Source organism: Dipodomys merriami, unplaced genomic scaffold (assembly GCF_024711535.1).
Source record: "Dipodomys merriami isolate MVZ:Mamm:240054 unplaced genomic scaffold, mDipMer1.0.p SCAF_78, whole genome shotgun sequence".
NCBI lineage: Eukaryota > Metazoa > Chordata > Mammalia > Rodentia > Heteromyidae > Dipodomys > Dipodomys merriami.
Window position 1 is genome coordinate 2,795,006 of NW_027206379.1, and position 23,651 is coordinate 2,818,656.

The 23,651-nt window shown below is 64.7% G+C and overlaps 1 protein-coding gene across 3 annotated transcripts; it reads left to right on the forward strand.

Annotated features, from left to right (window-relative positions):
- Positions 1 to 317: 317 nt before the first annotated feature.
- On the forward strand, positions 318 to 22,716 carry Tpcn2 (two pore segment channel 2). 3 transcript variants are annotated; one of them, XM_070009497.1, is made up of 25 exons: positions 318 to 467; positions 2,715 to 2,779; positions 3,279 to 3,355; positions 3,689 to 3,866; positions 4,978 to 5,094; positions 5,679 to 5,785; positions 6,461 to 6,536; positions 9,496 to 9,595; positions 10,311 to 10,376; positions 10,755 to 10,819; positions 11,290 to 11,390; positions 11,818 to 11,899; positions 12,036 to 12,122; positions 12,701 to 12,820; positions 12,951 to 13,010; positions 13,989 to 14,117; positions 14,615 to 14,664; positions 15,740 to 15,839; positions 17,433 to 17,504; positions 20,367 to 20,440; positions 20,730 to 20,811; positions 20,915 to 20,997; positions 21,196 to 21,277; positions 21,443 to 21,537; positions 22,100 to 22,716. In XM_070009497.1, exons 1-25 carry the CDS (start codon positions 368 to 370, stop codon positions 22,176 to 22,178), a joined length of 2,247 nt encoding a protein of 748 aa, XP_069865598.1. In that variant the 5' UTR covers positions 318 to 367; the 3' UTR covers positions 22,179 to 22,716. The 3 variants fall into 3 exon arrangements, with proteins under 3 accessions (XP_069865598.1, XP_069865599.1, XP_069865600.1); XM_070009498.1 differs by having other exon boundaries at positions 12,039 to 12,122; XM_070009499.1 differs by having other exon boundaries at positions 375 to 457.
- The last annotated feature ends 935 nt before the right edge of the window (positions 22,717 to 23,651 follow it).

Genomic DNA, 23,651 nt, shown 5'->3' on the forward strand with positions numbered 1-23,651 from the left:
GGTGGAGCTCGGCGGCCGGGCGGCGGGCCAGCCAGAGCAAGTGTCCGACTCGGTAGGCCCGGGAGGGCCCGGTAACCTGCCTTGCAAAACGCGCTTCCGGTCCTGGGGCCACCGCCGGACAGCTTCGCTCGGCGGCTCAGCCTTCACCCAAGCCCTCGGGGCTGGCTCCTCCCTGATTGGACGGAAGTTAAGCTCCGCTCCGGAGCGCTCCGTCCTCATTGGCTAGCAGTGAAGGGCATCCCCTGGCGTCACGGAGCGGTCGCTCCGCCTCCCCCGCGCCCGGGCGGCCCGCGCGCCTGCGCAGTGGGGCCCGGCGCTGGCGGGTCGTGCGCTCCGGGGAGGCTCGGGGTCCGGCGCGTGGCGGCCGATGGCGGAGCCCCGGGGCGAGCTCGAGCCTCTTTTGGGCCGGGCCCGTAGCGGCGGCAGCAGCGACTTCCCGCCGGGGCAGTTCGCTCAGGTGGGCCCGGGTGAGTGACAGCGGGGTGAGGGCCCCGGGTCGCGGGGGTCGGAGGGGGCGCGGGGAGGGGGTCCCCGGGGCCCGGGGTCGCGCCCGGCCCGGCGAGCAGCGCAGACCGGACCCCGGACCTTGGGCTGCCCACGGTCATGCTGGGGCCTTCCGTTCTGTGCCGGTCCTGGGGCTTGAACCCAGGACCTGGGGCTTGAGCCCAGCTTTTCCGCTCAGGGCCGGCGCTCTGCCACTTGAGGCACGGCAGCACTTCCAGCTTTTTGGTGGTTAACTGGATGTAAGAGTCTCACAGACTCTCCTGCCCAGGCTGGCTTCGAACCTCTGTCCTCACATCTCAGCCTCCTGAGTAGCTAGATGACAGGCCGGAGCCACCGGCTTCCAGTCCCCCACCCCCCCCTTTCCCCACCGTTTCTCGTGGGGAAACAGACTCAGAGAAAAGCGCCAGTAGGTGTCTGGAGGGAGATCCTGGAGTCCCTGGGGTGCCGTTGGACCCCAGCTCCCGGTCTGGGCCGGGCTGGGGCTCTGTCACAGGCCCTCCTGCAGCAGCCGCCTCCTTTGGCCTTCAGCTGCCTTCTGTCCTTCCTGTTTGTGGTCTGAGGGATTGCTGAATCCAGGGAGGGTGTGGGCTGGGGACCGGCCCACCCCAGGGGAATCAGGTGCTGGGTTCCAGGCGGCAGGACCCCCGTCTCCATTTACCGATGAGGAAATTGAGGTCCCGAGACCTGCCCAAGGTCACACCCTGCCTCTGGGTGCCTCCCTTCATGCCTGGCTGCTTCCCACGCTGGTCCTGCCTCCTTCCCGGGTTGGGCTGGGTGAGCAGTGTATGCCCCTGGCGATCCACAGTGGGTGGCCACAGGATTGGCAGGAGGTGAGGAGGTGGAGGCCCGCATGGCCCCCTGTGCCCTTCCCCAAGCTCCCGGTGGCCTCCGTGTGGGTGGGACATCCTTCCTCCCAGCCTATGCCCGGTCCTTGTGTCTGGACAGGGGTGCCTTTCTGGGGCTGCCGCTTGCAGGCCTGGTGGGCTTGGGCAGGTGCATAGCCTTGCTGAGTCTCAGGAGAAGGGGATGGATGTCTTGAGCCTCAAGCGAGGGGATGGAGGGGGCTGGCGCTGGGCCGGGTGGGAATGCCACCGTGCCTGCTGGTCCCGGCGCTGGCCGAGGAAGTGGGTGGCACGTGTGATCTTTGCCGAGACGCAAGTCAGCGCTGGGCCGTGTGGCTCATGACAGTGTCTGTTGTCTTTGTCCTTCGGCCGGGCTGCTTGTGAGAATGGCTCATTCAGCCTCCCCTGGGAGCACCCACAGGCCCGGAGACGGGGTGGGGGGGATGCCCTGGGCTCCTCTGTCCTGCAGCAGGACTCTCCTGCTGGTGTGGGGGTGGGGAGTGCTGCTGTGGGGTGCCCACTCCTCAGGGGACCCCAGGTCCTCCTGGCTCAGCCCCAGCAGAGGACAGGCCCTGGCCAAAGGTTGAAGAGAAGTGATTCTTTTTGTAGCTGGCTCAGGAAGTCTTCTACCTTTTTTGCTGAATGTGTCCGCGGATGTGGGGTTGTATTGATGCTCTGCAAAGCGTTAGCGCAGGACCCCCGCCCCCCTTGTTACCCTATTGAGGACTGTCTGCGAGGTTGGCGCACACCAGGGCTGCACAAGATGCAGATGGTGTGGGGGCCAGTGTTGAGCAAGGTGGGGAGTGAGCTTAGGCCTGATGTTGGGGAACACAGGTGTGAGGAGCAGGCCCGCCATCTGCGCTGTGAGAACCACTTTGTGGGTGGTGTTGACAGATGATGGCTGTTCTTTGCCTAGGAAGGGCTGGCAGAGGACGGGGGGGCTGGGCTTCCCTTGGGCTCTGCCCTGGACCACCATGTGGGTGTGGCATGGTGCGAGGGAGCGAGTGGGGCCTTGGGCCTCAGGGTTTGCTTCTGGGAGGCAGGCAGGCGCTGGTGATGCCCACAGGGCAGAGGCGGAGATGCCTGCAGTCCCCGTGGGGGTGGAAGAGCCCGCTGTGACCCGAGCTCAGTGCTCTGCAGACGCGCCGCCTCTCGCGTGCCCTCCGCACTGTGCCCCTGGGCAGGGGCAGCGGTGGAGGCAGGGCCACCCCTGCTCCAGGCCCGGGACCCTGGGCACATGGGTGCCCCCCCCACCTTGTTGGGACCTCACCCTGGGCGGGTAGCACGTGCCCTACCACAGGGTGGGGGACCTTGGGCGAGGCCGCGGGCCCCTGGGTTGGTCACCCGATGTTGTCCTGTCTGCCCTAGGTGCCGGCGCTGGCCAGGACCTCTGCATCAACCAGGCTGTGGTCTTCATTGAAGATGCCATCGAGGTGGGTGGTGGCCGCCATGCTGGCTGGGCGTGTCCCCTTGCTCCTCGCTGTCCCGGGGCGGAGGCCTCGGCCGCTGGCCTGCGGGGCATCGCGTCCCGGCTCTCTTAGTCCTCACCATCTTCCGAGGGTCTCATTGACAGACCACTGACCAAAGCCTGGCGGGCCTCCCCGAGCCAGGTCGTACATGGAGGTGGGGGCAGGCCTCGCTAGGCAGTGGGCATGGCTGCTGTCTCTGCCTTCCGGGGTGCCTGGCCTCGGGGGAGAGCTTGGTGTGGTGTGTGATGGTGGAGGGGGTCTGTCCTCTGCCGACAGGGACCTGCCCCCACACCCCCACCTGTCCCCTCCATTGGGCTTTTCTTGGGGGGTGCTGCAGTGCTGTGTTTTGCTGTGTGTGGTAAGGGGCACAAACCAGAGAACCAGGGAACATGGGGGGTGCGGCCTTGAGAGGCCCCTGGCCCATCCCCCACTCACTCGCCCTGCCTGGCCTCTCCCCCTCCAGTACCGCTCCATCTACCACCGAATGGACTCTGGCTCGCTGTGGCTGTATCGCTGCTATTACTCAAACTGGTGCCAGCGGTGAGAAGGCGGGAATGGCGGTCTCTGAAGATCTGCTCGGTGGGGTGGGCTGGCCTCACCTGTTTGGGGGTGCCAAGTCTGTCTCCGTATGCTTTCGGGTGCAGAGGTGGCCCTGATCCCCTTCAGGGGAGGAGCCAGCCCTGGGGCTAGGACACAGCTCCATCCTGTGCAGACCCGATCAGTGCAGTTTGAGCAGTTGCCTGGTGGACCCAGCCGGGAAGGGCTAGAGTTTGCCCTCTGGGCAGTTGCCTGCAGGGGTGTGGGGGGGTGTGGGGGGCTTCCTGGCCCCAGGCAGTTGTACTTGCCCTCTAATCTGGCTTGTCTCCTTCCCAGGGCTCTGAGTGCCACCATTTTCCTGATCCTGGCTTTGGCTTTTGTGGAGACACCTTCCTCGTTCACCCGGACAGCAGATGTGCGCTACCGCGCTCGGCCCTGGGAGCCGCCCTGTGGCCTGACTGAGGGCGTGGAGGCGCTCTGCCTGCTGCTCTTCGTGGCCGACGTCTCCATGAAGGTGAGGAAGGTGGGCCTGTGCCCCACTGGTCCCTGACCACTTCTGCTCCGTTCCGATGCCCGGGGCTGCCTGCTGCTCCTCTTGCCTTTGCTCTTTGTACCAAGCTTTTGCTTGTGTCTGAGCTTTGGGGCAGAGGATGCAGCTCCTTTCCCTCCCCACAATGCATGCTGGGTATGAGCTGTGCCACGAGGCAGGCAGCCTGTGGGGTGATGGAGGCTGGCTGCAGGGGCCCCATGAAGACGAGGATCCTCTCCTCATGGCCCACATTGCTGGCTCCGGTGGAGAGGATGTAGGGCAAGGAGGGACCTTTTGTCACAGAGAGGCTGCTGGGTACCTGTGACTGGATCCTTCTGGAAATGGGGGTAAGGGGTGGGTATGGGAGGGGGCTTCAGTGCTAGGTGCATATGAGTACATATGCATGTGTGTGTGTGCGTGTGTGTGTGTGTGTGTGTGCGTGTGCGTCGTGTGTGTGCATGTGTGTGTGTGTGTGTGCGTGTGTGTGTGCGTCGTGTGTGTGTGTGTGTGTGCGTGGTGTGTGCGTGTGTGTGTGTGTGCATGTGTGTGTGTGTGTGTGTGTGTGTGCATGTGTGTGTGTGTGTGTGTGTGTGTGTGTGTGTGTGTGTGTGTGTGTGTGTGTGTGAAGTTGTGGGCTCCAGGCAGTTCCTTACTTCGTGTTTTTAGCCCATCATGTGGTTGGCAGATTAGGGGTTTTTAAGCTGGAACCTGAACTGCTAGGAAGTTACCACGAGTTGTTTTGGAGAGGCTGGAGGTGAGGGGTGCATTGGTCCCCAGCCTGGGGCCTTGGGGTGGCCGCTCCAGGGAGGGGGGAGGCAGTTAGGAGGGGCAGAGCGGGCATGTGTCCGTTCCAAACTCCCTCACGGTAACCCGTTTGCATCTCACCTTTACAGTAGCAATCAAAATAAACCAAAAGAGGAACCGAGGGCAGGGAGGCCCGTGCCATACGTGAGGTTGCACCGCAGCCGCTCGGGGTCCCGGCTGAGGCCGTGCGCTGTGCTCCGTGCCCACGGAGACCGTACTACTCCCCATCCCCCTCCACCAGAGCCGGGTCCTCTGCCTGCCACGCACCCCTCACCCGTCCCCGTTCTTACAGGGCTACCTGGTGGGGCGGGCCCAATTCCAGAAGAATCCGTGGCTGCTGGCCTACCTCGTGGTGCTGGTGGTGTCCCTGGTGGACTGGACGGTGTCCCTGGGCCTGGCTTGTCAGGAGGTGGGTGGTGTGGCAGCTCTGGGGGTGTGTGTGTGCAAGCTCTGTGGGGCAGGGATGTGGGCTGGGGGGTGCAGGGCGTGGGCCCTGGGGTGGCCCTGGGGAATCTCCTGCTGTTCACCAGTGGGGTCCCAGCAGCTGGGGATGGGAATCTGAGACCTGGGTCCGGCCGGGGTCCTGGGGCATCCTGTTGGCTAGGGGAGATGCCAGAGCGATGTCTGGGCTGCTCTGACTCCCACTCCTGGCCTGGCCGGTCCCCACAAGTGCTGACCCGGGGTCTCATCACACAGCCGTCACCTGCCCAGAGCGTGTTGAGGCCCTGCAGTGAGCTTACTTACCCGGCCGCCCGCAGGGCTGGCCACGGAGTCCGCTCCCGCGGCAGGGAGCGGCCGGGGGCATGTCCGCCTCTAAACCTGTCAGCAAGGGCGAGAAGAGGGGCCTCAGGCCGAGACCTCCAGCCTGGAGGGGCAGGCCAGCGCCGCGGCTGGCAGGCTCTCCAGCCTCCAGGGGCTCTTGCTGTGGGACGTGTGAAGGCCACTGGGAACCCAGTGGTTTCCAGTCCGTGGGCTTCTCCGGGTCTCTTCCAGCCGCTGCGCGTCCGCCGGCTGCTCCGCCCCTTCTTCCTGCTGCAGAACTCCTCCATGATGAAGAAGACCCTGAAGTGCATCCGGTGGTCGCTGCCCGAGATGGCCAGGTGGGTGGTGCTGGGTGCCTGGGACTCAGGTGCTCTGCCTGGGGGCGTGGTGGACAGGACTGGGTCCTCAGGCTGCCCTGGCCCAGGCTTTGCGGTGGCCGGCAGCGTTGTGGGGTTACAGGCCCCGCCGCAGACCCACTGGGGTCCCTGAGTCCCAGGGAAGTCTTTCTGCTGGTCTTTGTCCTCTGTGTCCTGCTGTGGCTGCCACCGTCCGCTGCCCTGCTCCCTGCATCCCTGCGGCTTCATGTGTGGGTGCTCCCACACCAGCCCCCCCCCCCCCCCCCCCCGTGCCTCACGCTGTCTATCCTCAGCAGGAGTTCAGGCTTCCAACCCAGCGTCCCCCCCAGCTCCCCCTGCCCCCTTCCTTCTTTCAGAAAAGCCATCCGTGCCCTCCCTCTGCTTTCAGTCCCGCCGTGGTGGCCACCTCCAGTCCAGCCCAGATGATGGAGTGGCCTCTCCTCTCGGTCCTGAGCCCCCTGGGCCTTGTGTGTGTGGTCACCTCATTCCTCCACAGGGGACCCCAGGCCGGGCAGCCCGGCCCCATCTGCTCACTCCCAGGTTCTCAGGGACGGCAGTGCCCGGCTCTGCCCCAGGGACCCCTTCTCAGGGGCAGGACAGCGGCCCAGGGCCTGCCCTGCGCCCCCCTTGCCAGGCTGAATGCCTGCCTCTCCCCAGCGTCGGGCTGCTGCTGGCCATCCACCTGGGCCTCTTCACCGTGCTCGGAATGCTGCTCTTCACCATGGGCGAGAAGGTGAGGTGGCACTGCCCTCGGGCTGTCTGCCTGGGCCGCTGCCTGGCAGCCGACGGGGCCGAATCTTGTGGAGGGTCATGTGGGCAGGGCCCTCAGCCTGAGACCCAGAACCAGGAGGCGCGGTGGCCCCATTCCCACCCAGTGCTGCCACCGCCACCTCCTGCCAGGGCGCTGCCGCACCGGCTCTCCCGGGCTCCGTCCTCTGTGCGGCTGCCTCCTCCTCCCCCGCCGGCTGCTCACTGGGGCGGCGTGAAGCTTCCCCCCAGCCTGTGTGTTCTTCTGAGGGGTTGCCCTTCCTCACCCTGCCTGACCACCTCCCCGAGCTTCCTCACACCTGCTCTGGACATTGGCGATGCCACGTCCTTTTCTTCATCCTCGGCTCTGGGTCCCCCTGCCCTGCCCAGCCCTGCCCTGCCCTGCCCTGCCCTGGCCCAGCCCTACCCTGGCCTGCCCTGCCCTGCCCTGCCCTGGCCCAGCCCTACCCTGCTCTGCCCTGCCCTGCCCAGCCCTGCCCTGCCCTGGCCTGGCCCAGCCCTGCCCTGCCCTGCCCAGCCCTGTCCAGCCCTGCCCTGGCCTGGCCTGGCCCAGCCCTGCCCTGCCAAGCCCTGTCCAGCCCTGCCCTGCCCTGCCCAGCCCTGCCCTGGCCCAGCCCTGCCCTGCCAAGCCCTGTCCAGCCCTGTCCAGCCCTGCCCTGCCCAGCCCTGCCCTGCCCTGCCCTGCCCTGCCCTGTCCTGCCCTGCCCAGCCCTGCCCAGCCCTGCCCTGCCCTGCCTGTCCCAGCCCTGCCCTGCCCTGGCCCAGCCCTACCCTGCCCTGCCCTGCCCTGCCCTGCCCTGCCCTGCCCAGGCTTCAGCCCCAGTGGTGTTGCTTGTGGCTGTCTCCACCCGCCACCTTCCTGGGCTCTGTCTGTGGTCATTTGTGTTCTGTCTCTGCTTCTCTGTCCTGGGGTGTGTCTGCTGACTGGGGGAGTTGGATGGGACGTAGGAGTTGGACTGTGCCTCCTGGGAGCAGAACAGGAGATAGGCTAGTGCCTTCTACCTGAGTGTGTGTGTGTGTGCGTGCATGCGTGCGTGTGTGCATGTGCATGTGCATTTGAGTATATCCGTGTGTGTGATAGGAATGTCTACATGTGTTGGATGCTCTGTGCGTGTGTAAAGCTGTGTATGCATGTGAATCTGTATATTTATGTCTGTTGGTGGATGTGTTGTGCATGTGTATGTCTGTGTTGGTGTGTGTGCATGTCCCTGTGTGTGTGTGTGTGTCTGTGTGCGTTGGACAGTGCTGGGCTGTGAGGCAGCCCTGCGGTGGGCCTCAGCCGCTCCGTGGCCTCCTGTGGTAGCCCCCGGGGCAGGAAGCCTTCGTTGGCTTCTTGTCCGGGCTGGCTTCTGCCCCACAGAGGGCTGGGCCATGCGTTGTGCTGTTGTGGGAGCCAGTGTCCTCTTGTGGGAGTTCCAGCTCCTACCCTTGGCTGAAGTTGGGAGGACCAACTGGCCCTGAGTCCCTTGTCCCTGGCCACAGGCTCTGGGCCAGCCTGGCGGGGGGACGGGTGGGGATCTGGGCGGAGCCTGCTGCGGGAAGGTGACCTGGGCTGCCTCCCCCTCCCCCCAGCTCACAGGGCCTGACCTCCCTTGCCTTGTTGCCCAGGAACTTTCTAGAGCTGACCTTGTTACTCAGAGGGCCACCTTGGATGTATTTTGGAGGATGGGGGCTGGTGTTTGGGGGATGTGTAAGAAGGTCGCTCTTCCTCGTGTCTTCAGAGGGTGCGGGTGTGGGTGGTGGGCTGCGCACACTGTGCCCTCCGCTCACCCACAGGGCTGGGGCTCAGGGGCAGCCCCGCGGGAAAGAGACTTGGAGACCAGTAGGCGGCTTGTTGGGTGACGAGTCTGGACAGGGCTCCCCTTGGCCTGGGCAGGCCTCTCACCCCTGGCTTCAGAGGCCTTGTCTGTGAGCTAGCTCAGGTGCTGGAACTTCCCTCTGACAGCAGAAGCCTGAGCCCAGAGCAGTGAGCAGACTCGTTTTGTTTCGGGGCTGACACCCCTGGATGCGGGGGGTGGTGGCCGTCCCGGCTCTCCCTGCCTATGGCTGGGGTGGGGCAGGGGCAGGGGTGTCTGCCTGCCTCAGCATCCCCAGGCACCTGCTGTGGCTCTGGGTCCCCACTCTACAATGTCCTATGGTGACGTCTGCCCCCACGCCAGTGGCTCGTGGCATCTCCTCCCCGTCCGCTCGCCTGTCCTTGGCGTCCCTGCTCTGGGCACACGGGGGGGGGCAGTGCCATTCTGTAGCTGGGGCCAGCCCTGCCCTGCTCAGGAGGGGCCTGCAGGAGGGGTCCACAGGCGGCGCCTAGCGAGGCCGCTGGCGGGCTTGGGCCTGGCCAGCACTCAGCCTGAAGGACCCCAGGGGATCAGGTGGTTTGTGGGCATCCAGGGATCTGACTCAAGTACCACTTGCTGCCCTGGTCACACAGCCAGGCGTATGGGGTTCCCTGCCTTGTGGGGACAGGGTGCTCCACCACGGAGAGCCGTGTGTGCAGCGGTTCTGGGTAGACATGCTGCACGCATGCTGTGGCTGGGCCCCTTAGGAGAGACGGAGCGTGGGGAGCTGGGCACCGGTGCCCTGGCTGCCAGCTGTGGTAGCCACAGCTTTGAGGTCTAGGCCTCTGGGGCCCGAGGCTCTCCCTAGGTCCCTGTCCCGCGTGCCCTCTGCTCTTCCCCACTCCCCACCTGCCCGTGGCAGCCTGCGGGAGGCCAGCTGGGGCCTCTGCCCCAGGGTGTGCGGCTACAAGCACAGTGGCCCGGCCCACCCGGGCTTGTGTGCCCATGGGTGGGTCTGCCTGGGGCTGGAGGCCCGGACTTCGGGCGCTCAGAGCCTGCAGATGGAGGGTGGCTGCGGGCCCCTCCGTGGGTGGACCCTGTGGCTGGGCGGGTGTGCGGGGAGACCCAGACGTTGAATTCTCTTCTCAGGATGAAAAGCAGGACAAGGAGAGACTGGCCTACTTCCGGAGCCTTCCAGAAGCACTGACCTCCCTCCTGGTGCTGTTGACCACTGCCAACAACCCTGACGGTGTGTGTGCGTGGAGCCTGGGGCGGCGCCTGGCGAGGCTGGGGTGGGCCTGGCTGGGGTCTTGGAGGCTTTTGTCCACAGGAGGAGACATTGGTCCCTCTCCTCTTCTCCCTTCTTTCCCTTCTCTTTTTGTTTTCTCTTTCCCCACCCATCTTCCTCCCTATTTCTTTCCCTTTATCTCCTTCCCTTTCTCACTCCCTCCTTTCTTTCTTGGTTCTCTTTGCCTGTCTCTTTACTCGGAGAAGCTGAAAGAATGGTGGTCTTAGTGTGCTGACGTGGTGTGGCAGTGGTCAGTGCCCCTCTGGTGGCCTCTCTGGGGCCATCCCTTTTACCAGCCACGGCCCGGGCCCAGCCAAGAGGTGGGTGCCACCTGGAACATGTGTCTGAGTTCCTGGGGTATTGGCTGGCCATGCGGGGTGCTGATGGGTCCCCCAGTGGTCATGTGCTGTGGCCAGGGCCTGAGTCCACTGTGCCTGGGGCCTTTCCTCCTGGGCTCAGCTGCGCTGCCCGAGCCTGGCTCCCCACGTGTCCTGACAGCCTGGGCAGGTCATTGGACGGGTGGGGTGGGTCACAGGGCAGCTAGCTTCAGCCTCGCCCAGGGCCCAGCGTCCTCACGGTTGGGGAGCACCTGCCCGGGTCTCCGCGGGGCCCTCAGCTTTCCCTGTGAGGAGCGGCCGAGAACGCTTTGCAATTGCTCTGGCTCTTCTCGTCTCAGTGATGACGCCTGCCTATTCCAAGAACCGGGCCTATGCTGTCTTCTTCATCGTCTTCACCCTCATCGGTGAGTGCGGACCGTCTGTGTTCAGTGCACCGGGCTCCTCCGGAGGGAGCGGAACCCCAAGGCTCAGGTGCACGTGCAGTGGCCCCCACTGTTTACCTTCACGGTAGCCCGTCCCCCGTAACTTCACCTCCCCCCCCACTTACCTGCCGCAGCCCTGCTGGCTTGCCGTCTGTCGTCCATGGCCACACATCCCTCTTGTGCCATACTAGGTAGGCCTGCAGTGCCCCATGGGTGGCCAGGGGCTGGCCTGCCCCCTCTGCATGGCCGGAGTGGGGAGCACTGACAGGCTGGCCCCGGCCCTCCTTGCTGGCACGCTTGCTGCCTGTGGGCTGGCCCTTGGGTCCCCCTCTGCCTGTGACCGAGGCCTTCTCCTTACAGGAAGCCTGTTTCTCATGAACCTGCTGACTGCCATCATCTACAATCAGTTCCGAGGCTACCTGATGGTGAGATGCACTGCCTCCTACTGGGCTGTGTCCGCAGTAGGCCCTGGAGGCCAAGCAGACATGACAAGGCTGCCCAGCATGGGCTGGGGAGACTGGGGGTGGGGAGGACCGAGGTTAGACCACGTGTTGCCAGGTGTCATTTGGGAGGGTAGTGTTTTCCTAGAGACCAGAGGTCCTTCCCAGGCCCTCCCATGTTCTCCTAGGGAGGCTGTCCCGTGAAGTGGGCCTATACCTAGTTGTGGGGAGTCAGGACCCCAGATACACAGAGAAGAATGGGTACTGCAGTGGCAGCATGGTGAGCCGTGGTCGCTCAAGGCCCGGTCTCCACCTGGCCTTGGCCAGGCACCTTCCTCGAACTATCCCCGAGGCCCTGGCTGTCCGCTGCTGTGTTGCCCATTCCCCGAGAGGGAGGCTTGGGGGCCGTCCGGCTGGGAGGGGCCTCGCCCAGGCTGAGAGCCCGCTCCCCGCAGAAGTCCCTGCAGACCTCGCTGTTCCGCCGGCGGCTGGGGACCCTCGCTGCCTTCCAGGTCCTCTCCTCCCTGGCAGGGCAGGCTGGAGCTGTCCCCGAGGCGTGAGTGCTGGGCTGAGTGGGGCCTCCCTCTCTCTCCCCAAGGATGGGGGGGCTGTGGCTGCTCCAAGGGGAGGGGCTGGGTGCACCTTAGAGATTTCCCAGCATCCCTTGCTGTTGGGTGGCTGGGTTAGGAATTGTGAACACCACCATGGCCCCTGTGTTCTGGGCTGTGTTGTCCTTGCAGCAGAGTCTGCCTGTCCCTCCAGATGGGGCCCAGCGGGGTCTCCCTGGGGATTTGGGATGATGAAAGAGCCCTCAGTCCTCTCTCCCCACCCCCACCTGTGGTAGCTGCCTGTGGTGGAGGCGCTGTGCCTAGGGTGGATGCCCGGCCAAGCGATGGAGAGCCAGCCTGGCCTCACCAGGGGCCTGGCTTCGCCCAGGGGCCCGGCTGGCCTTGCTCACGGGGTGGGTTTTTTTTTCCCCACAGAGTTGGGGTGAGGCCCCAGGATGTGCTGCAGGTGCTCCAGAGAGCCCGGCTGGGCGGTTCCCACAAGCAGGCCCTTATGGAGGTAGCAGCCCCCCAGGCCCGCCCCGCCTCTGTCTCAGCCCCTCTAGGTGGGGAGTCACTCATCACTGGTCACAGCCTGTGGGGTGACGGGGCTGTGGCCACCGCCCTGCCCTGGCTAACCTCCCTGCCCCCTGCAGAAGGTGTGCGCCCACGACGGTGACCTGCTGCTGGCTCACGAGTTCCAGAAACTCTTTGATGAGGTGGACAAGAGTGTAATCAAAGAGGTACGTGGGGCTGGCCTGTGCCCGCCGCTGCCACTCTGGGCCAGCACAGCTCTTGTCACCTGGGACTCTCTGTGCGAGGCCAGGCCCCTGGATGGGCGTTGGGAATAGATGTCCTTTGGCTCTTGGAAAATGTATTTCATTGGCCTGTGGAGAGCGTGTGTTGGTGGCCTGGGGAGTGTGCATTGGTGGCTTCCAGGTGGCTGACATTTGGGGTGGGCTGTGGCTTTGATGCTCTGGGGGTTCCTGCCCATCCGCCAGCCTGGCCTTGTGTGAGCGTGGAGAGTGGTGGTGGGGGTGGTGGTGGTGGTGGTGACCGGTCCTCATGGTGTCCAGTGTGCGGTCAGTACTCTGACCACACTGAGGTGGCCAACCCGTTGAACTTCACTGGGTGTGGTTTGCTCGGTCATTTCTGCCAACGGGGGTGGATGAATGGCTCTGAGAGGCCTCTGGGAAGCTGGTTGCGTTTGGGGTCATTTCCTTGGGTTGGAGAAGCCAGGACCTGCAGGGAGGCTGGGGATGGAATTCAGAGGCAGAGGCAGGCGGTCTGAGCCTGGGCTGAGTGTAGGCTCCCGCCCCAGCACCCGCCCAGGCCCCAGTACCAGACCCCACTCCTGCGCACGGCCCAGTTCCTCTTCAGCCACCACTACTTCGACTACCTGGGGAACCTCGTAGCTCTGGGAAACCTTGTGTCCATCGGTGTAAGTGCAGGTGCACCTGCCGGGGAGCCCCTCCCACCTCCTCCCTGCCCACGCCCTACCTCCTCCCCTGCTTGGCTTGGGATGGCCTGATCTGCCGGCCTGGTGAGTCAAACCCTGCTCTGGCCGGCAGGTGTTCCTGGTGCTGGACGAGGATCTGCTGCCCACCGTGCGCAATGACTTTGTTCTGGGGGTGAGCTCGGGGCCCGGCCGTGAGGCCAGCAGCTCAGCCAGGGAGCAGAGGAGGGTGTGGAGAGCAGTGGCAAGGTGGCCCTGAGCGTGTGCACTGTTCCTGTGGATTAGGTGCAGGCTAACGGTGTTCTGGCACCAAAAGAGGAGTCTCAGCCCTCTGGCCTGATGTCCAGAACCCCTCTGATTTGTACTTAAGTTGGCATTTTCTTTATTTTTGTTTTTGATTTTTGGTGTCAGTCCTGGGGCTTGACCTTAGGGCTGGGACCCTGTTCCTAAGCTTTCGTGCTCAAGGCTACTGCTCTCCTACTTGAGCCATAGCTCCACTTCCCGTTTTCTGGTGGTTGATTAGAGATCAGAGTCTCATAGACCTTCCAGCCTGGGCTGGATTTGAACTGTTGATTCTCAGAGCTCAGCCTCGTGAGTAGCTAGGATTACAGGTGTGAGCCCCTAGCACCCCACAAAACAGCATTTTCTGGTTAGTGTTCTGCTCTCCCCCTGGTGGAGGCCGAGGGGCTCTGAAGTCTGCTGGCAGTCCCAGGTAAGGCCATCCCCCATTCCTGGCAAACGCCCGGTGAATGCCGCCTGTCCAGCTGCCCAGCAGCGGTGTGATGGTTGGGGATAGACTTTTGGCGGCTGGATCTCAGGTGCTGTCTCTAGGCTTGTTTTGGGGGTGATTCTGTGGAGCCCCTCTTGTGGGGTAAGGCCGGGTGCAGTCTCTGTCTCCATGTGGCGTGACAGCAGGTCTCTGCGTGCCCGGGGACGCCACCTTCCCCCTGGGCCGGCGGGCTTCCCACGCAGCCCCTTTCTGGGAGAGGTGGATGGGGTGGAGCTGGGAAGGCGGAGGAGAGGCTAGCAGGAAGCTGGGGTGTGGGGCCTCAAGTGTGAGGGTGGGGAGGGGAGGGGGCAGGGGGAGGGGACAGTGTGGCCTCGGCCCCAGGGCTGGATGAGTGGCCACCGTCTTGCTCCTTCGGCTCCTCAGGTTCTCAACTACGTCTTCCTCCTGTACTATGTCCTGGAGCTGCTGCTCAAGGTCCTGGCCCTGGGCCTGCGCGGCTACCTGTCCTACCCCAGCAATGTGTTCGATGGCATCCTCACCGTCCTCTTGCTGGTGAGGTCCCTGCGGGGTGGGGCAGGGTGGGGCGGCGCGGGGCAGGCTCTTCTGGTGGGCTCCACAGGGGCACGGCTCCCTCTCGGGTCTCTTTAACCCCAGAGTTGCTGGGTGTGGGGTTGAGCCCCTGGGGAGGGTCTCGGTGCTGGTCTCTTCTGGATTGAGGGGGTCGGGCTTTCATTTATGCCTCTGAGGGGGGGCTGGGGAGGACCCCCAGCCGCCACCAGCTAGCCCAGACCTGGCCTCAAAGCCACCGATTTCTCGGTGTGCCTCTGTGGGCTTGAGGGCTGGGGGTCTTCCCCTGTCCACTGGGCGGGCCCCGGGGCGCGTGGTCACCGGTAGCTTGTGCCATCCCCAGTTCCCCAGGCCAGAGGGTCCGACCCCTGGAACCCCGGGCAGGGGCTCGGATCCTCTCCAAGGTCCCCGTGGGTAGCTGAGGGCTCCCCACTCGGGGGAGTGCGGCGGTGCCAAGCCTTCTTTTCCCTTTGTGACTGAAGGTCCTGCAGATCTCAGCCCTGGCTGTGTACCCACTCCCTCAGGCCGGCAGGTACGTGACAAGGACGCTCAGGCCATGCGTGCATGTGCGCGTGCACGCACACAGCACCATGACCCAGGTGGGAAGCGTGACAGCAGAGTCCTTCCTTCCCTTAGCTGGGTCCCCTCTGAGTTGCTGGTGCCCACGGGGCTCAGCTCCTATCTGGGGTCGCCCCCCCCTCCCCACCATGGTATGGTTATGGTGTGTGGGTCCGGGCGTGCCGGGCTGGGCTGAGCCCGTGTTCAGGGCCGCAGTCCTGCGGCTGCTGGGCAGGGCCCGAGCCTGAACTTGGTTGGCTGATGTGGGCTGTTCTTTGTGCCCCTGGCTTTCATTCTGGCCATGCAGAGAGAGCTCTGCCAGCCCCAGGCGATCCTGGCCGAGTCAGAGCCTTTGCTGCTGAGGCTGAGGCTGCTCTGTAGGCACCATACATGTGCCAGGAGACTCAGCTCCCGTGTGCCACAGCTGGGCACAAGCATGCGAGGGGCAGGGCCGGGCCAGGACAGGCCTGGCGCACGCTGCCCCTGGGGTCTGCCTCTCGGATCCTGCACTGCTTTTGTCCTGGGTAGCAGAGTAGCTGGGGGTGCTGGAGAGAAGAGGCGCAGGGCCCAAGCTTCGACCCTGGCGTCTTTCTGGGGAGCCCATGGGCTTCTGACTCCTCGGGGAGCCGGGCAGGCACTGTGGGCTGGTCCCCAGTGTGTGTTGTCACCTGTGCTTGTGTCATTGCCTGGGTGGGAGCCGGGTCTTCTGAAAACGTGGAGAAGCCATGAAGGCTGTCATGGGGGGACGGGGCAGGTCTGGGGTCAGCTGTGTGGTCCAAGTCAGGGAACAGGGCCACACATTGGGCGTGATGGCCTCCTTGGTAAATGGGGTGTCTGCTCTGCATTCTGGGGGCTGTGCCGGGACGTGTGGCTGTGACCGGACTACTGAGGGGGGCGGGTGTGAGCGGAGAGCCTCGGCCCCCCCCTCCCCCCCACGGGAGCTGCTCAGTGTCTGTGCAGTGAGTCCCGCATGCCTGGCTGACAGACACCTGTCCCTCATCCTCTGGGTCTCTCCGGCCTCCCCCCACCTGCCGCCCGTGTCTCTTCAGGAAGCCTGAGGTGCTGGGTCTGCTGTCGCTGTGGGACCTGACGCGGCTGGTGAACATGCTCATCGTGTTCCGCTTCCTCCGCGTCATCCCCAGAATGAAGGTGCGTGGCTGTCCCCTGCCGCCCGTGCCCGCCCGTGTCCACCCGGGCCCCTGCCTTGTCTGCTGCAGAATGGTGCTGTGTTCTAGGGCTAGTGGTCTGGGTCTGGGACTGAGCCCCAGCTCTTCAGCTTGGGCCACAGCCTCAGCCTCTACTGTCCCTGAAACAGTGACCGGCCTGGGCTTGGGGTGAGGAGGGCGGTCTGGTGAGGGGTGGGCGCGGCCCCCTCCGCCGTCCCAGGAGAGGCTGCCGCTGGGCATTGGTGAGAAGGGCCTTGGGTGAGGGTTGGACTGGACCCACTGCAGGTTCTCCAACGCTGTCGGGAGTGTCATGTCCCTGAGGCAGGGAGGGCAAGGCTGGCCAGGCGGGCAGCCAGGTCAGGCTGAGAGCGTCAGCGGGAACCTGAGCTTCCGCCCTCCTCCCTGTCCTCCTCCTGGATGGACGGCCCTGTCCTCTGGGATCACCTCTTCCCTTCAGTGTGTCATGTACCACACACACGCACATACACACGCACACACACACACACACGTGCACACTGCCCACTTGAGATCATGCTTACGCACATCACACAGGATTGTGTGCATGCATGAGACTGTGTCCATGCACACATACGTCTGTATTGGGATCATGTCAGTGCAGATCATACACACATGTCCATGTGCAATTACATAATGTTCACACATGTCCCCAGGGGACCATGCATACACACACACCCCACAAGATCGCATCCACACAGGATTGTGTACATCCACACGAGACTACGTGCACTTGCACCGAGGCCCGCACAGGATTGTGTCTGCACACACATCCACATGGGTTCGTGTGTGCACACCTGCACACACATTGTGACATAGCACAGCCCCACAGCACCTGTGGCCTCAGACACGTGGCCACAATGCATCATCGTGTATATCACCCCACACAGTCACGTGTGTGTGTATTTGTGTGAGGCAGAGGAGAGGTCGACGCGACCTAATAATGTACACGTTCACACATGATGTCATGTGTGCACACGTGACATCACATGTACACAGTCATTCCCGTGATTGCTAGCTGTGGTCTTGGACTATTTGCCATGTCAGGCTGGTTCGGCTGGAAGGCCTGGCTTTGGCCCCCCCCCCTGCGTGGTGGGCTCCTCTGTGTGGCGGGCTTCTGTGGTTCTGTGGAGCCCTGGGGCATTCCTGCCCCTTCTAGGTTTGTGTTCCCTGGAGCCTTTGGCCCACAGAAGGACTGAACTGGCCACAGCTGGCAGGCGAGGCCTGTGGGTTCCAGAGGGATGTGGAACTTGGCAGCCACTGTGGTCATGTGTGGCCTTGGGCAGGTGGTCAGTGGATGTGTGAACGGATGTGGAGTGTGTCCAGGTGGGTGTGGATGGCCCTGGGGTGAGTGTCTAGGTGTGCTCAGGTATGTGGTGGACACTGGGAGTGTCTGGGTGTGTCAGGGCACATGTCTACCTGTTTCCATGTGGATGGCTGCTTGCAAGCTGTGTCCAGGCTTGGGGTCATCTGCCTGTCACCTGCTGTCCCTCAGGGCTGACGGCGGCTCCTGCTGTCCCCTCGTGGGGCAGGAGGAGTAAGGGCTGTCTTCTGTCCACAGCCTATGGCGGTGGTGGCCAGTACCATCCTCGGCCTGGTGCAGAACTTGCGGGCGTTTGGTGGGATCCTCGTGGTGAGTCCCAGGAGTGGTGTGGCTGGGCTGTGGTGTGGCTGGGCTGTGGCGTGGCTGGGCTGTGGTGTGGCTGGGCTGTGGGCTGTGGTGTGGCTGGGCTGTGGGCTGTGGTGTGGCTGGGCTGTGGTGTGGCTGGGCTGTGGTGTGGCTGGGCTGTGGTGTGGCTGGGCTGTGGTGTGGCTGGGCTGTGGGCTGTGGTGTGGCTGGGCTGTGGTGTGGCTGGGCTGTGGGCTGTGGTGTGGCTGTGGGCTGTGGTGTGGCTGGGCTGTGGGCTGTGGTATGGCTGGGCTGTGGGCTGTGGTGTGGCTGGGCTGTGGGCTGTGGTGTGGCTGGGCTGTGGGCTGTGGTGTGGCTGGGCTGTGGTATGGCTGGGCTGTGGGCTGTGGTGTGGCTGGGCTGTGGTGTGGCAGTGGGCTGTGGTGTGGCTGTGGGCTGTGGTGTGGCTGGGCAGTGGGCTGTGGCTGTGGCTGTGGGCTGTAGTGTGGCTGGGCTGTGGGCTGTGGTGTGGCTGGGCTGTGGTGTGGCTGTGGGCTGTGGTGTGGCTGTGGGCTGTGGTGTGGCTGGGCTGTGGACTGTGGTGTGGCTGGGCTGTGGGCTGTGGTGTGGCTGGGCTGGGCTGTGGTGTGGCTGGGCTGTGGGCTGTGGTGTGGCTGGGCTGTGGTGTGGCTGGGCTGTGGGCTGTGGTGTGGCTGGGCTGTGGTGTGGCGTGGCTGGGCTGTGGTGTGGCTGGGCTGTGGGCTGTGGGCTGGGGTGTGGCTGGGCTGTGGTGTGGCTGGGCTGTGGGCTGTGGTGTGGCTGTGGGCTGTGGCGTGGCTGGGCTGTGGTGTGGCTGGGCTGTGGGCTGTGGTGTGGCTGGGCTGTGGTGTGGCTGTGGGCTGTGGTGTGGCTGGGCTGTGGTGTGGCTGGGCTGTGGGCTGTGGTATGGCTGTGGCTGTGGGCTGTGGGCTGTGGTATGGCTGGGCTGTGGGCTGTGGTGTGGCTGGGCTGTGGGCTGTGGGCGCTGTGGTGTGGCTGGGCTGTGGGCTGTGGTGTGGCTGGGCTGTGGTGTGGCTGGGCTGTGGGCTGTGGTGTGGCTGGGCTGTGGTGTGGCTGGGCTGTGGGCTGTGGTGTGGCTGTGGGCTGTGGTGTGGCTGGGCTGTGGTGTGGCTGGGCTGTGGGTTGTGGGCTGTGGCGTGGCTGGGCTGTGGTGTGGCTGGGCTGTGGGCAGTGGTGTGGCTGGGCTGTGGTGTGGCTGGGCTGTGGGCTGTGGTATGGCTGTGGCTGTGGGCTGTGGGCTGTGGTGTGGCTGGGCTGTGGTGTGGGCTGTGGTGTGGCTGGGCTGTGGTATGGCTGGGCTGTGGGCTGTGGTGTGGCTGGGCTGTGGGCTGTGGTGTGGCTGTGGGCTGTGGTGTGGCTGGGCTGTGGTGTGGCTGGGCTGTGGTGTAGCTGGGCTGTGGTGTGGCTGTGGGCTGTGGTGTGGCTGGGCTGTGTGCTGTGGTGTGGCTGGGCTGTGGGCTGTGGTGTGGCTGTGGGCTGTGGTGTGGCTGGGCTGTGGTGTGGCTGGGCTGTGGTGTAGCTGGGCTGTGGTGTGGCTGTGGGCTGTGGTGTGGCTGGGCTGTGGGCTGTGGTGTGGCTGGGCTGTGGCTGTGGGCTGTGGCTGTGGGCTGTGGGCTGTGGCTGTGGGCTGTGGGCTGTGGTATGGCTGGGCTGTGGGCTGTGGCTGTGGGCTGTGGCTGTGGGCTGTGGGCTGTGGGCTGTGGCTGTGGGCTGTGGTATGGCTGGGCTGTGGCTGTGGGCTGTGGCTGTGGGCTGTGGGCTGTGGCTGTGGGCTGTGGGCTGTGGGCTGTGGTGTGGCTGGGCTGTGGTGTGGGCTGTGGTGTGGCTGGGCTGTGGTATGGCTGGGCTGTGGGCTGTGGTGTGGCTGGGCTGTGGTGTGGCTGGGCTGTGGGCTGTGGGCTGTGGGCTGTGGGCTGTGGGCTGTGGTGTGGCTGTGGCTGTGGGCTGTGGTGTGGCTGGGCTGTGGGCTGTGGGCTGTGGTGTGGCTGGGCTGTGGTGTGGCTGGGCTGTGGCTGTGGGCTGTGGGCTGTGGTGTGGCTGGGCTGTGGGCTGTGGGCTGTGGGCTGTGGTGTGGCTGGGCTGTGGTGTGGGCTGTGGTGTGGCTGGGCTGTGGTGTGGGCTGTGGTGTGGCTGGGCTGTGGTGTGGCTGGGCTGTGGGCTGTGGTATGGCTGGGCTGTGGTGTGGCTGGGCTGTGGGCTGTGGTGTGGAGGGGGCGGGAGGAGTCCTGGGTGGGGCAGCGGTGGGCTGTGAAGTCCAGGAACCTTAGGCCCAGGGTAAGACCAGAGCTGGACCTGGGGACTGTCACCCATCAGCACTCCCCTGCCGGGCCCGGGTCCTGTGCCTGTCCTGTCCCTGTGATCTCTGGGTCCCGGCTGCCCAGAGAGTGGCCGTGGACGGTGTCAGAGGCCCCGACTTCACCTCCAGGTCCCCCTGCCTGCAAGAACTCTGGCACCAGGCCCCTTTAGTAGAGGCCTGTGGGGGCTTGGGGCCCAGTGTGCTGGGTGAAAGCCCTTCCCGGGCACTGCCCTGCCACCCCGCAGAGGGACCTGTGACCAGGTAGGGCCCCGGGCCTTCCCTGGCTGGAACCAGCTGGGAACTGGCCGGCAGTAGGTGTGGCAGTGTGCGGAGCAGCGGTGTCCAGGCCCCCTGGGGGTGTCAGGTCCCGCTGGGTGCTATCCTCGGCCAGCCCTGGGGGAGCAGCTGTGCTTCGATTCAGAGGTGTTGGCCTGGGACTCGGGGCCTGGTGGCCTGGGACTCGGGGGCCTGGCCGTGGCTCGTGTGGCTCTGTGGACCGCGGGCCGCTGACGGTGGCTGCCTCCCCCCAGGTGGTATACTATGTATTCGCCATTGTCGGGATCAGCTTGTTTCGGGGTGCTGTTGTGGCTCCGGGGAACAGCAGGTAGTGAGGGGCCCCGGGGTGCCAAGGGGCTAGCCTGCTGGGCTGGGGTGGGCAGAGCCTTCAGAATGAAGACCTTTTCTGGGTTCCTTCCTCCCTGCCCCATCGCATCCCACCTGTCCCGCGAGCCTTTCCCAGCAGCGGCGCCCTGTCCCCTGGAGTCCACAGTGGCCCTTTGCTGGACGTGGCATTTCCTGGGGGCCAGAGAGGCCCAGGCTGGCCAGGGAACGGGCCACGCCGGGCAGTGTGGCCCCGGGGCCTGGCCAGTGACCTGGTGGCAATGTGTTGCCAGTCTGGCCTCTGCCAACGTCTCGGCACCCTGTGGAAGCTTCGAGCAGCTGGAGTACTGGGCCAACAACTTCGATGACTTCGCAGTGAGTCCCGTTTGGCCGCCCCCCTCCTCCCTGGGGCCCCGCCCTCCGCCCCCCTCCCCACCCCCCTCCCCGCCCGCCACGCCCTCCGTCTGTTGCCCCGCAGGCCGCCCTGATCACGCTGTGGAACGTGATGGTGGTGAACAACTGGCAGGTGTTCCTGGATGCCTACCGCCGCTACTCAGGCCCGTGAGTCGCCTCCCCATCGCCGGGTGGCGCCCTGAGACTCGGGGCTTCTGCCTCGTGGGCTCTGGTGGAGGAGAAGGAAGGCTGGGGGCTTCTGGGGAGTGGCGTGGGGTGGCGGCCTGGGGAGGCGTGGATCGCGTTCCGGGCCGCGCTGCGCGCTGCTCGCTGCTCACTGCGGCCGGGGCCCTGTCCCCCCCACAGGTGGTCGAAGGTCTACTTCGTGCTCTGGTGGCTGGTGTCCTCCGTCATCTGGGTCAACCTGTTTCTGGCACTGCTTCTTGAGGTACGGGGGTCCCCGTGCCGGCCTGCCTCGGGCTGCAGCTTTGCCGGGCCAGGCCCTGCCGGTGCCGCGGCCGAGGGTGCAGCCCATCCAGGCTCCCGCCGTGGCCCCCAGGAGGCCCTGGCTCCCGGCCGCTGGGGTCCGCTGAGCGCCCCTTTCTCTCTTCAGAACTTCCTTCACAGGTGGGACCCGCGCGGCCACCAGCAGCCCCTGGCCGGCTCGCAGGAGGCCCCGTGCCAGGGCTCAGTGGAGCTCCTGTTCAGGTGAGGATGGAGGGCCGCCCGCAGGGCCCTTTGCTCCACTCCCTTTCGTCCTCAGTTGGTCTTGTGACCTGAGAGCGCCACACCCTCTCTTAGAAATTGTCCCCTGTTGTGGCCTCTTGTGGCACTGTGAGTGCGGATCCTCCGGCTTTCCACGCCACCTATCTCATTTTTTCTTTTTGGTCGTGGGGCCTGAACTCGGCCTGGGTGCTGTCCCTCAGCTCTTCAGCTCAAGGTGAGCACTCTACCACTTGAGCCACAGCACCACTTCGGCTTTTTCTGCTTATGTGGTGCTGAGGAATGGAACCAGGGCCTTATGCATGGGAGGCAAGCGCTCTACCACGGAGCCACCTTCCCAGCCTTACCTCATTTTTACGTATTGCTGTTGTGAGGATGGAGCCTGCCCCTTAGGACTCTCCCGCCGCCCAGCACCCTCTCCGGGCTTTTACCAAGATGTAGAAACATTGTAGCAGCTGGGTGTATCATGTGGCTTTGCCCAGCTCCCTGGGGACCCTGAGGGGCCTTCCCCGGGCTGAGCTCGCCGTTTCCCTGCCCTGCTCTGCAGGGACGTGCTGGAGGAGCCCCGCGAGGAGGAGCTGCTGGACAGGCTGAGCCGGCACCCGCACCTGCGGCTGTCCAGGTGACGGCAGGCCTCGGGCCGGGCCCCGAGAAGGAGATGCTGGCCCAGGACCCACGCTGGCTGTGGGGGAAGAGCGGGGGCAGGAGGAGCAGGAGGAGGAGGAGGAGGAAGAAGCAACCATGCCGTGACAGAGCACTCCGCGGGCACGGGTGGAGACAGAGACAAGTACCCTGTGTCTGGGTCACGGCAGCCTCTCGGGACGGCGCTGGGGCGCTGGTCACCGTGGCCGTCACGGGGCAGGCGTCTGCTCAGGGCTGTGTTCCTCTGCGCCCTGCTTCAGTGAGGCTCTCCGCGGGGACCTGGACGCAGCCGTGGGACAAGGAGCAGCTGCTTCCCTGCGTGCCTTCGCTGCGGGTGGTCTTCAGGGACCTGAGCCCTGCCCGGGGCCTGCGCAGGGTGGCCGGCGGGATCCAGGGTCCCCAGGTTGGGGTGCCGGTGGCTTTCCGTGAGGAGAATGTGGACTGTTGTTACTTTGTGCCTTGTGTGAGTGATCGGGTGTAATTCTCCCGGTCAGAGCACCAATCATGGCGGCGTTCTGTGAAGCACGGCTCTGCTGTGTTGTCCCTCCTGGCTGGCTCTGGCTCGGCTGCTGAATTCGCCGATGAGGCTGTGTGCTGCACCGGGGCAGCCGGCTGTGGGGTGCGCCGGGCTTTTCCTGTACTGCGTGGGGCACGTTTAGTGATGTACATAGGGGTCACGTGCCCGTGGTGGCCCTACTTTTGTGTCCTCGAGGTGTGTGGCAGAGGCTGGGGGTGGGAGGTGGGGAAGTGGGCGATGGCGCAGGCCACGCTGTCACTTGATTCACACTAGGTCTGGATGGGCGAGTGTTTTTGCAATTCAAGTGCCAACTTCTGTGCTGGGTGGTGTACTTTCTGGAGGTCTCTGCGTGGAAGAGGATTTGGAGATCTGGAAGTGATCTCTGCTTGGTTAATCCACAAGTGATGTTGCCTGGTGCTGCTGGTGGATGAGTGATGTGATTGATGAGTGATGTCTGCCCGGGCAGGAAGTTGGAGCTTGGGTACGACTTGGCTGTAAAAGTCCTAATAAGATTTGAGGAGAGTAAAACTGGAAAAGCAGTTCCAGAGTGTCACAAGGCCCCAGTGCGTGCTTGGGCTGTGTAAATGCTGGGAAGGTGTGTGTGTTTCTGGGGAAGGCCTTTGAGCAACCCCCACCGGCATGGTTGAGCCCGTAGCTGGTCTCACCTCTGGGGGGGGGGGGCAGGGTGCCCCTTCATTTGTTGGAGATTGGGCGCCACCTTGTGGTACAACAGGGTTCTGCTGACCTTTATAGTACCCGGTGGACACTGTGCTTCTCCCCGCCCCCCAGGTAGCTGTCCACATCTCAGTATGCCTGGTCCTCACCCATTGGTGGACATCTGCATCCTCCTGGCTGGCCGCTGTCCACTCTGCGTGCTACAGCCTTGGAGTGGACATGCCCCCTGGTCTCCCGCCAGGCTGCGCCTTACCCCAGGCCATCC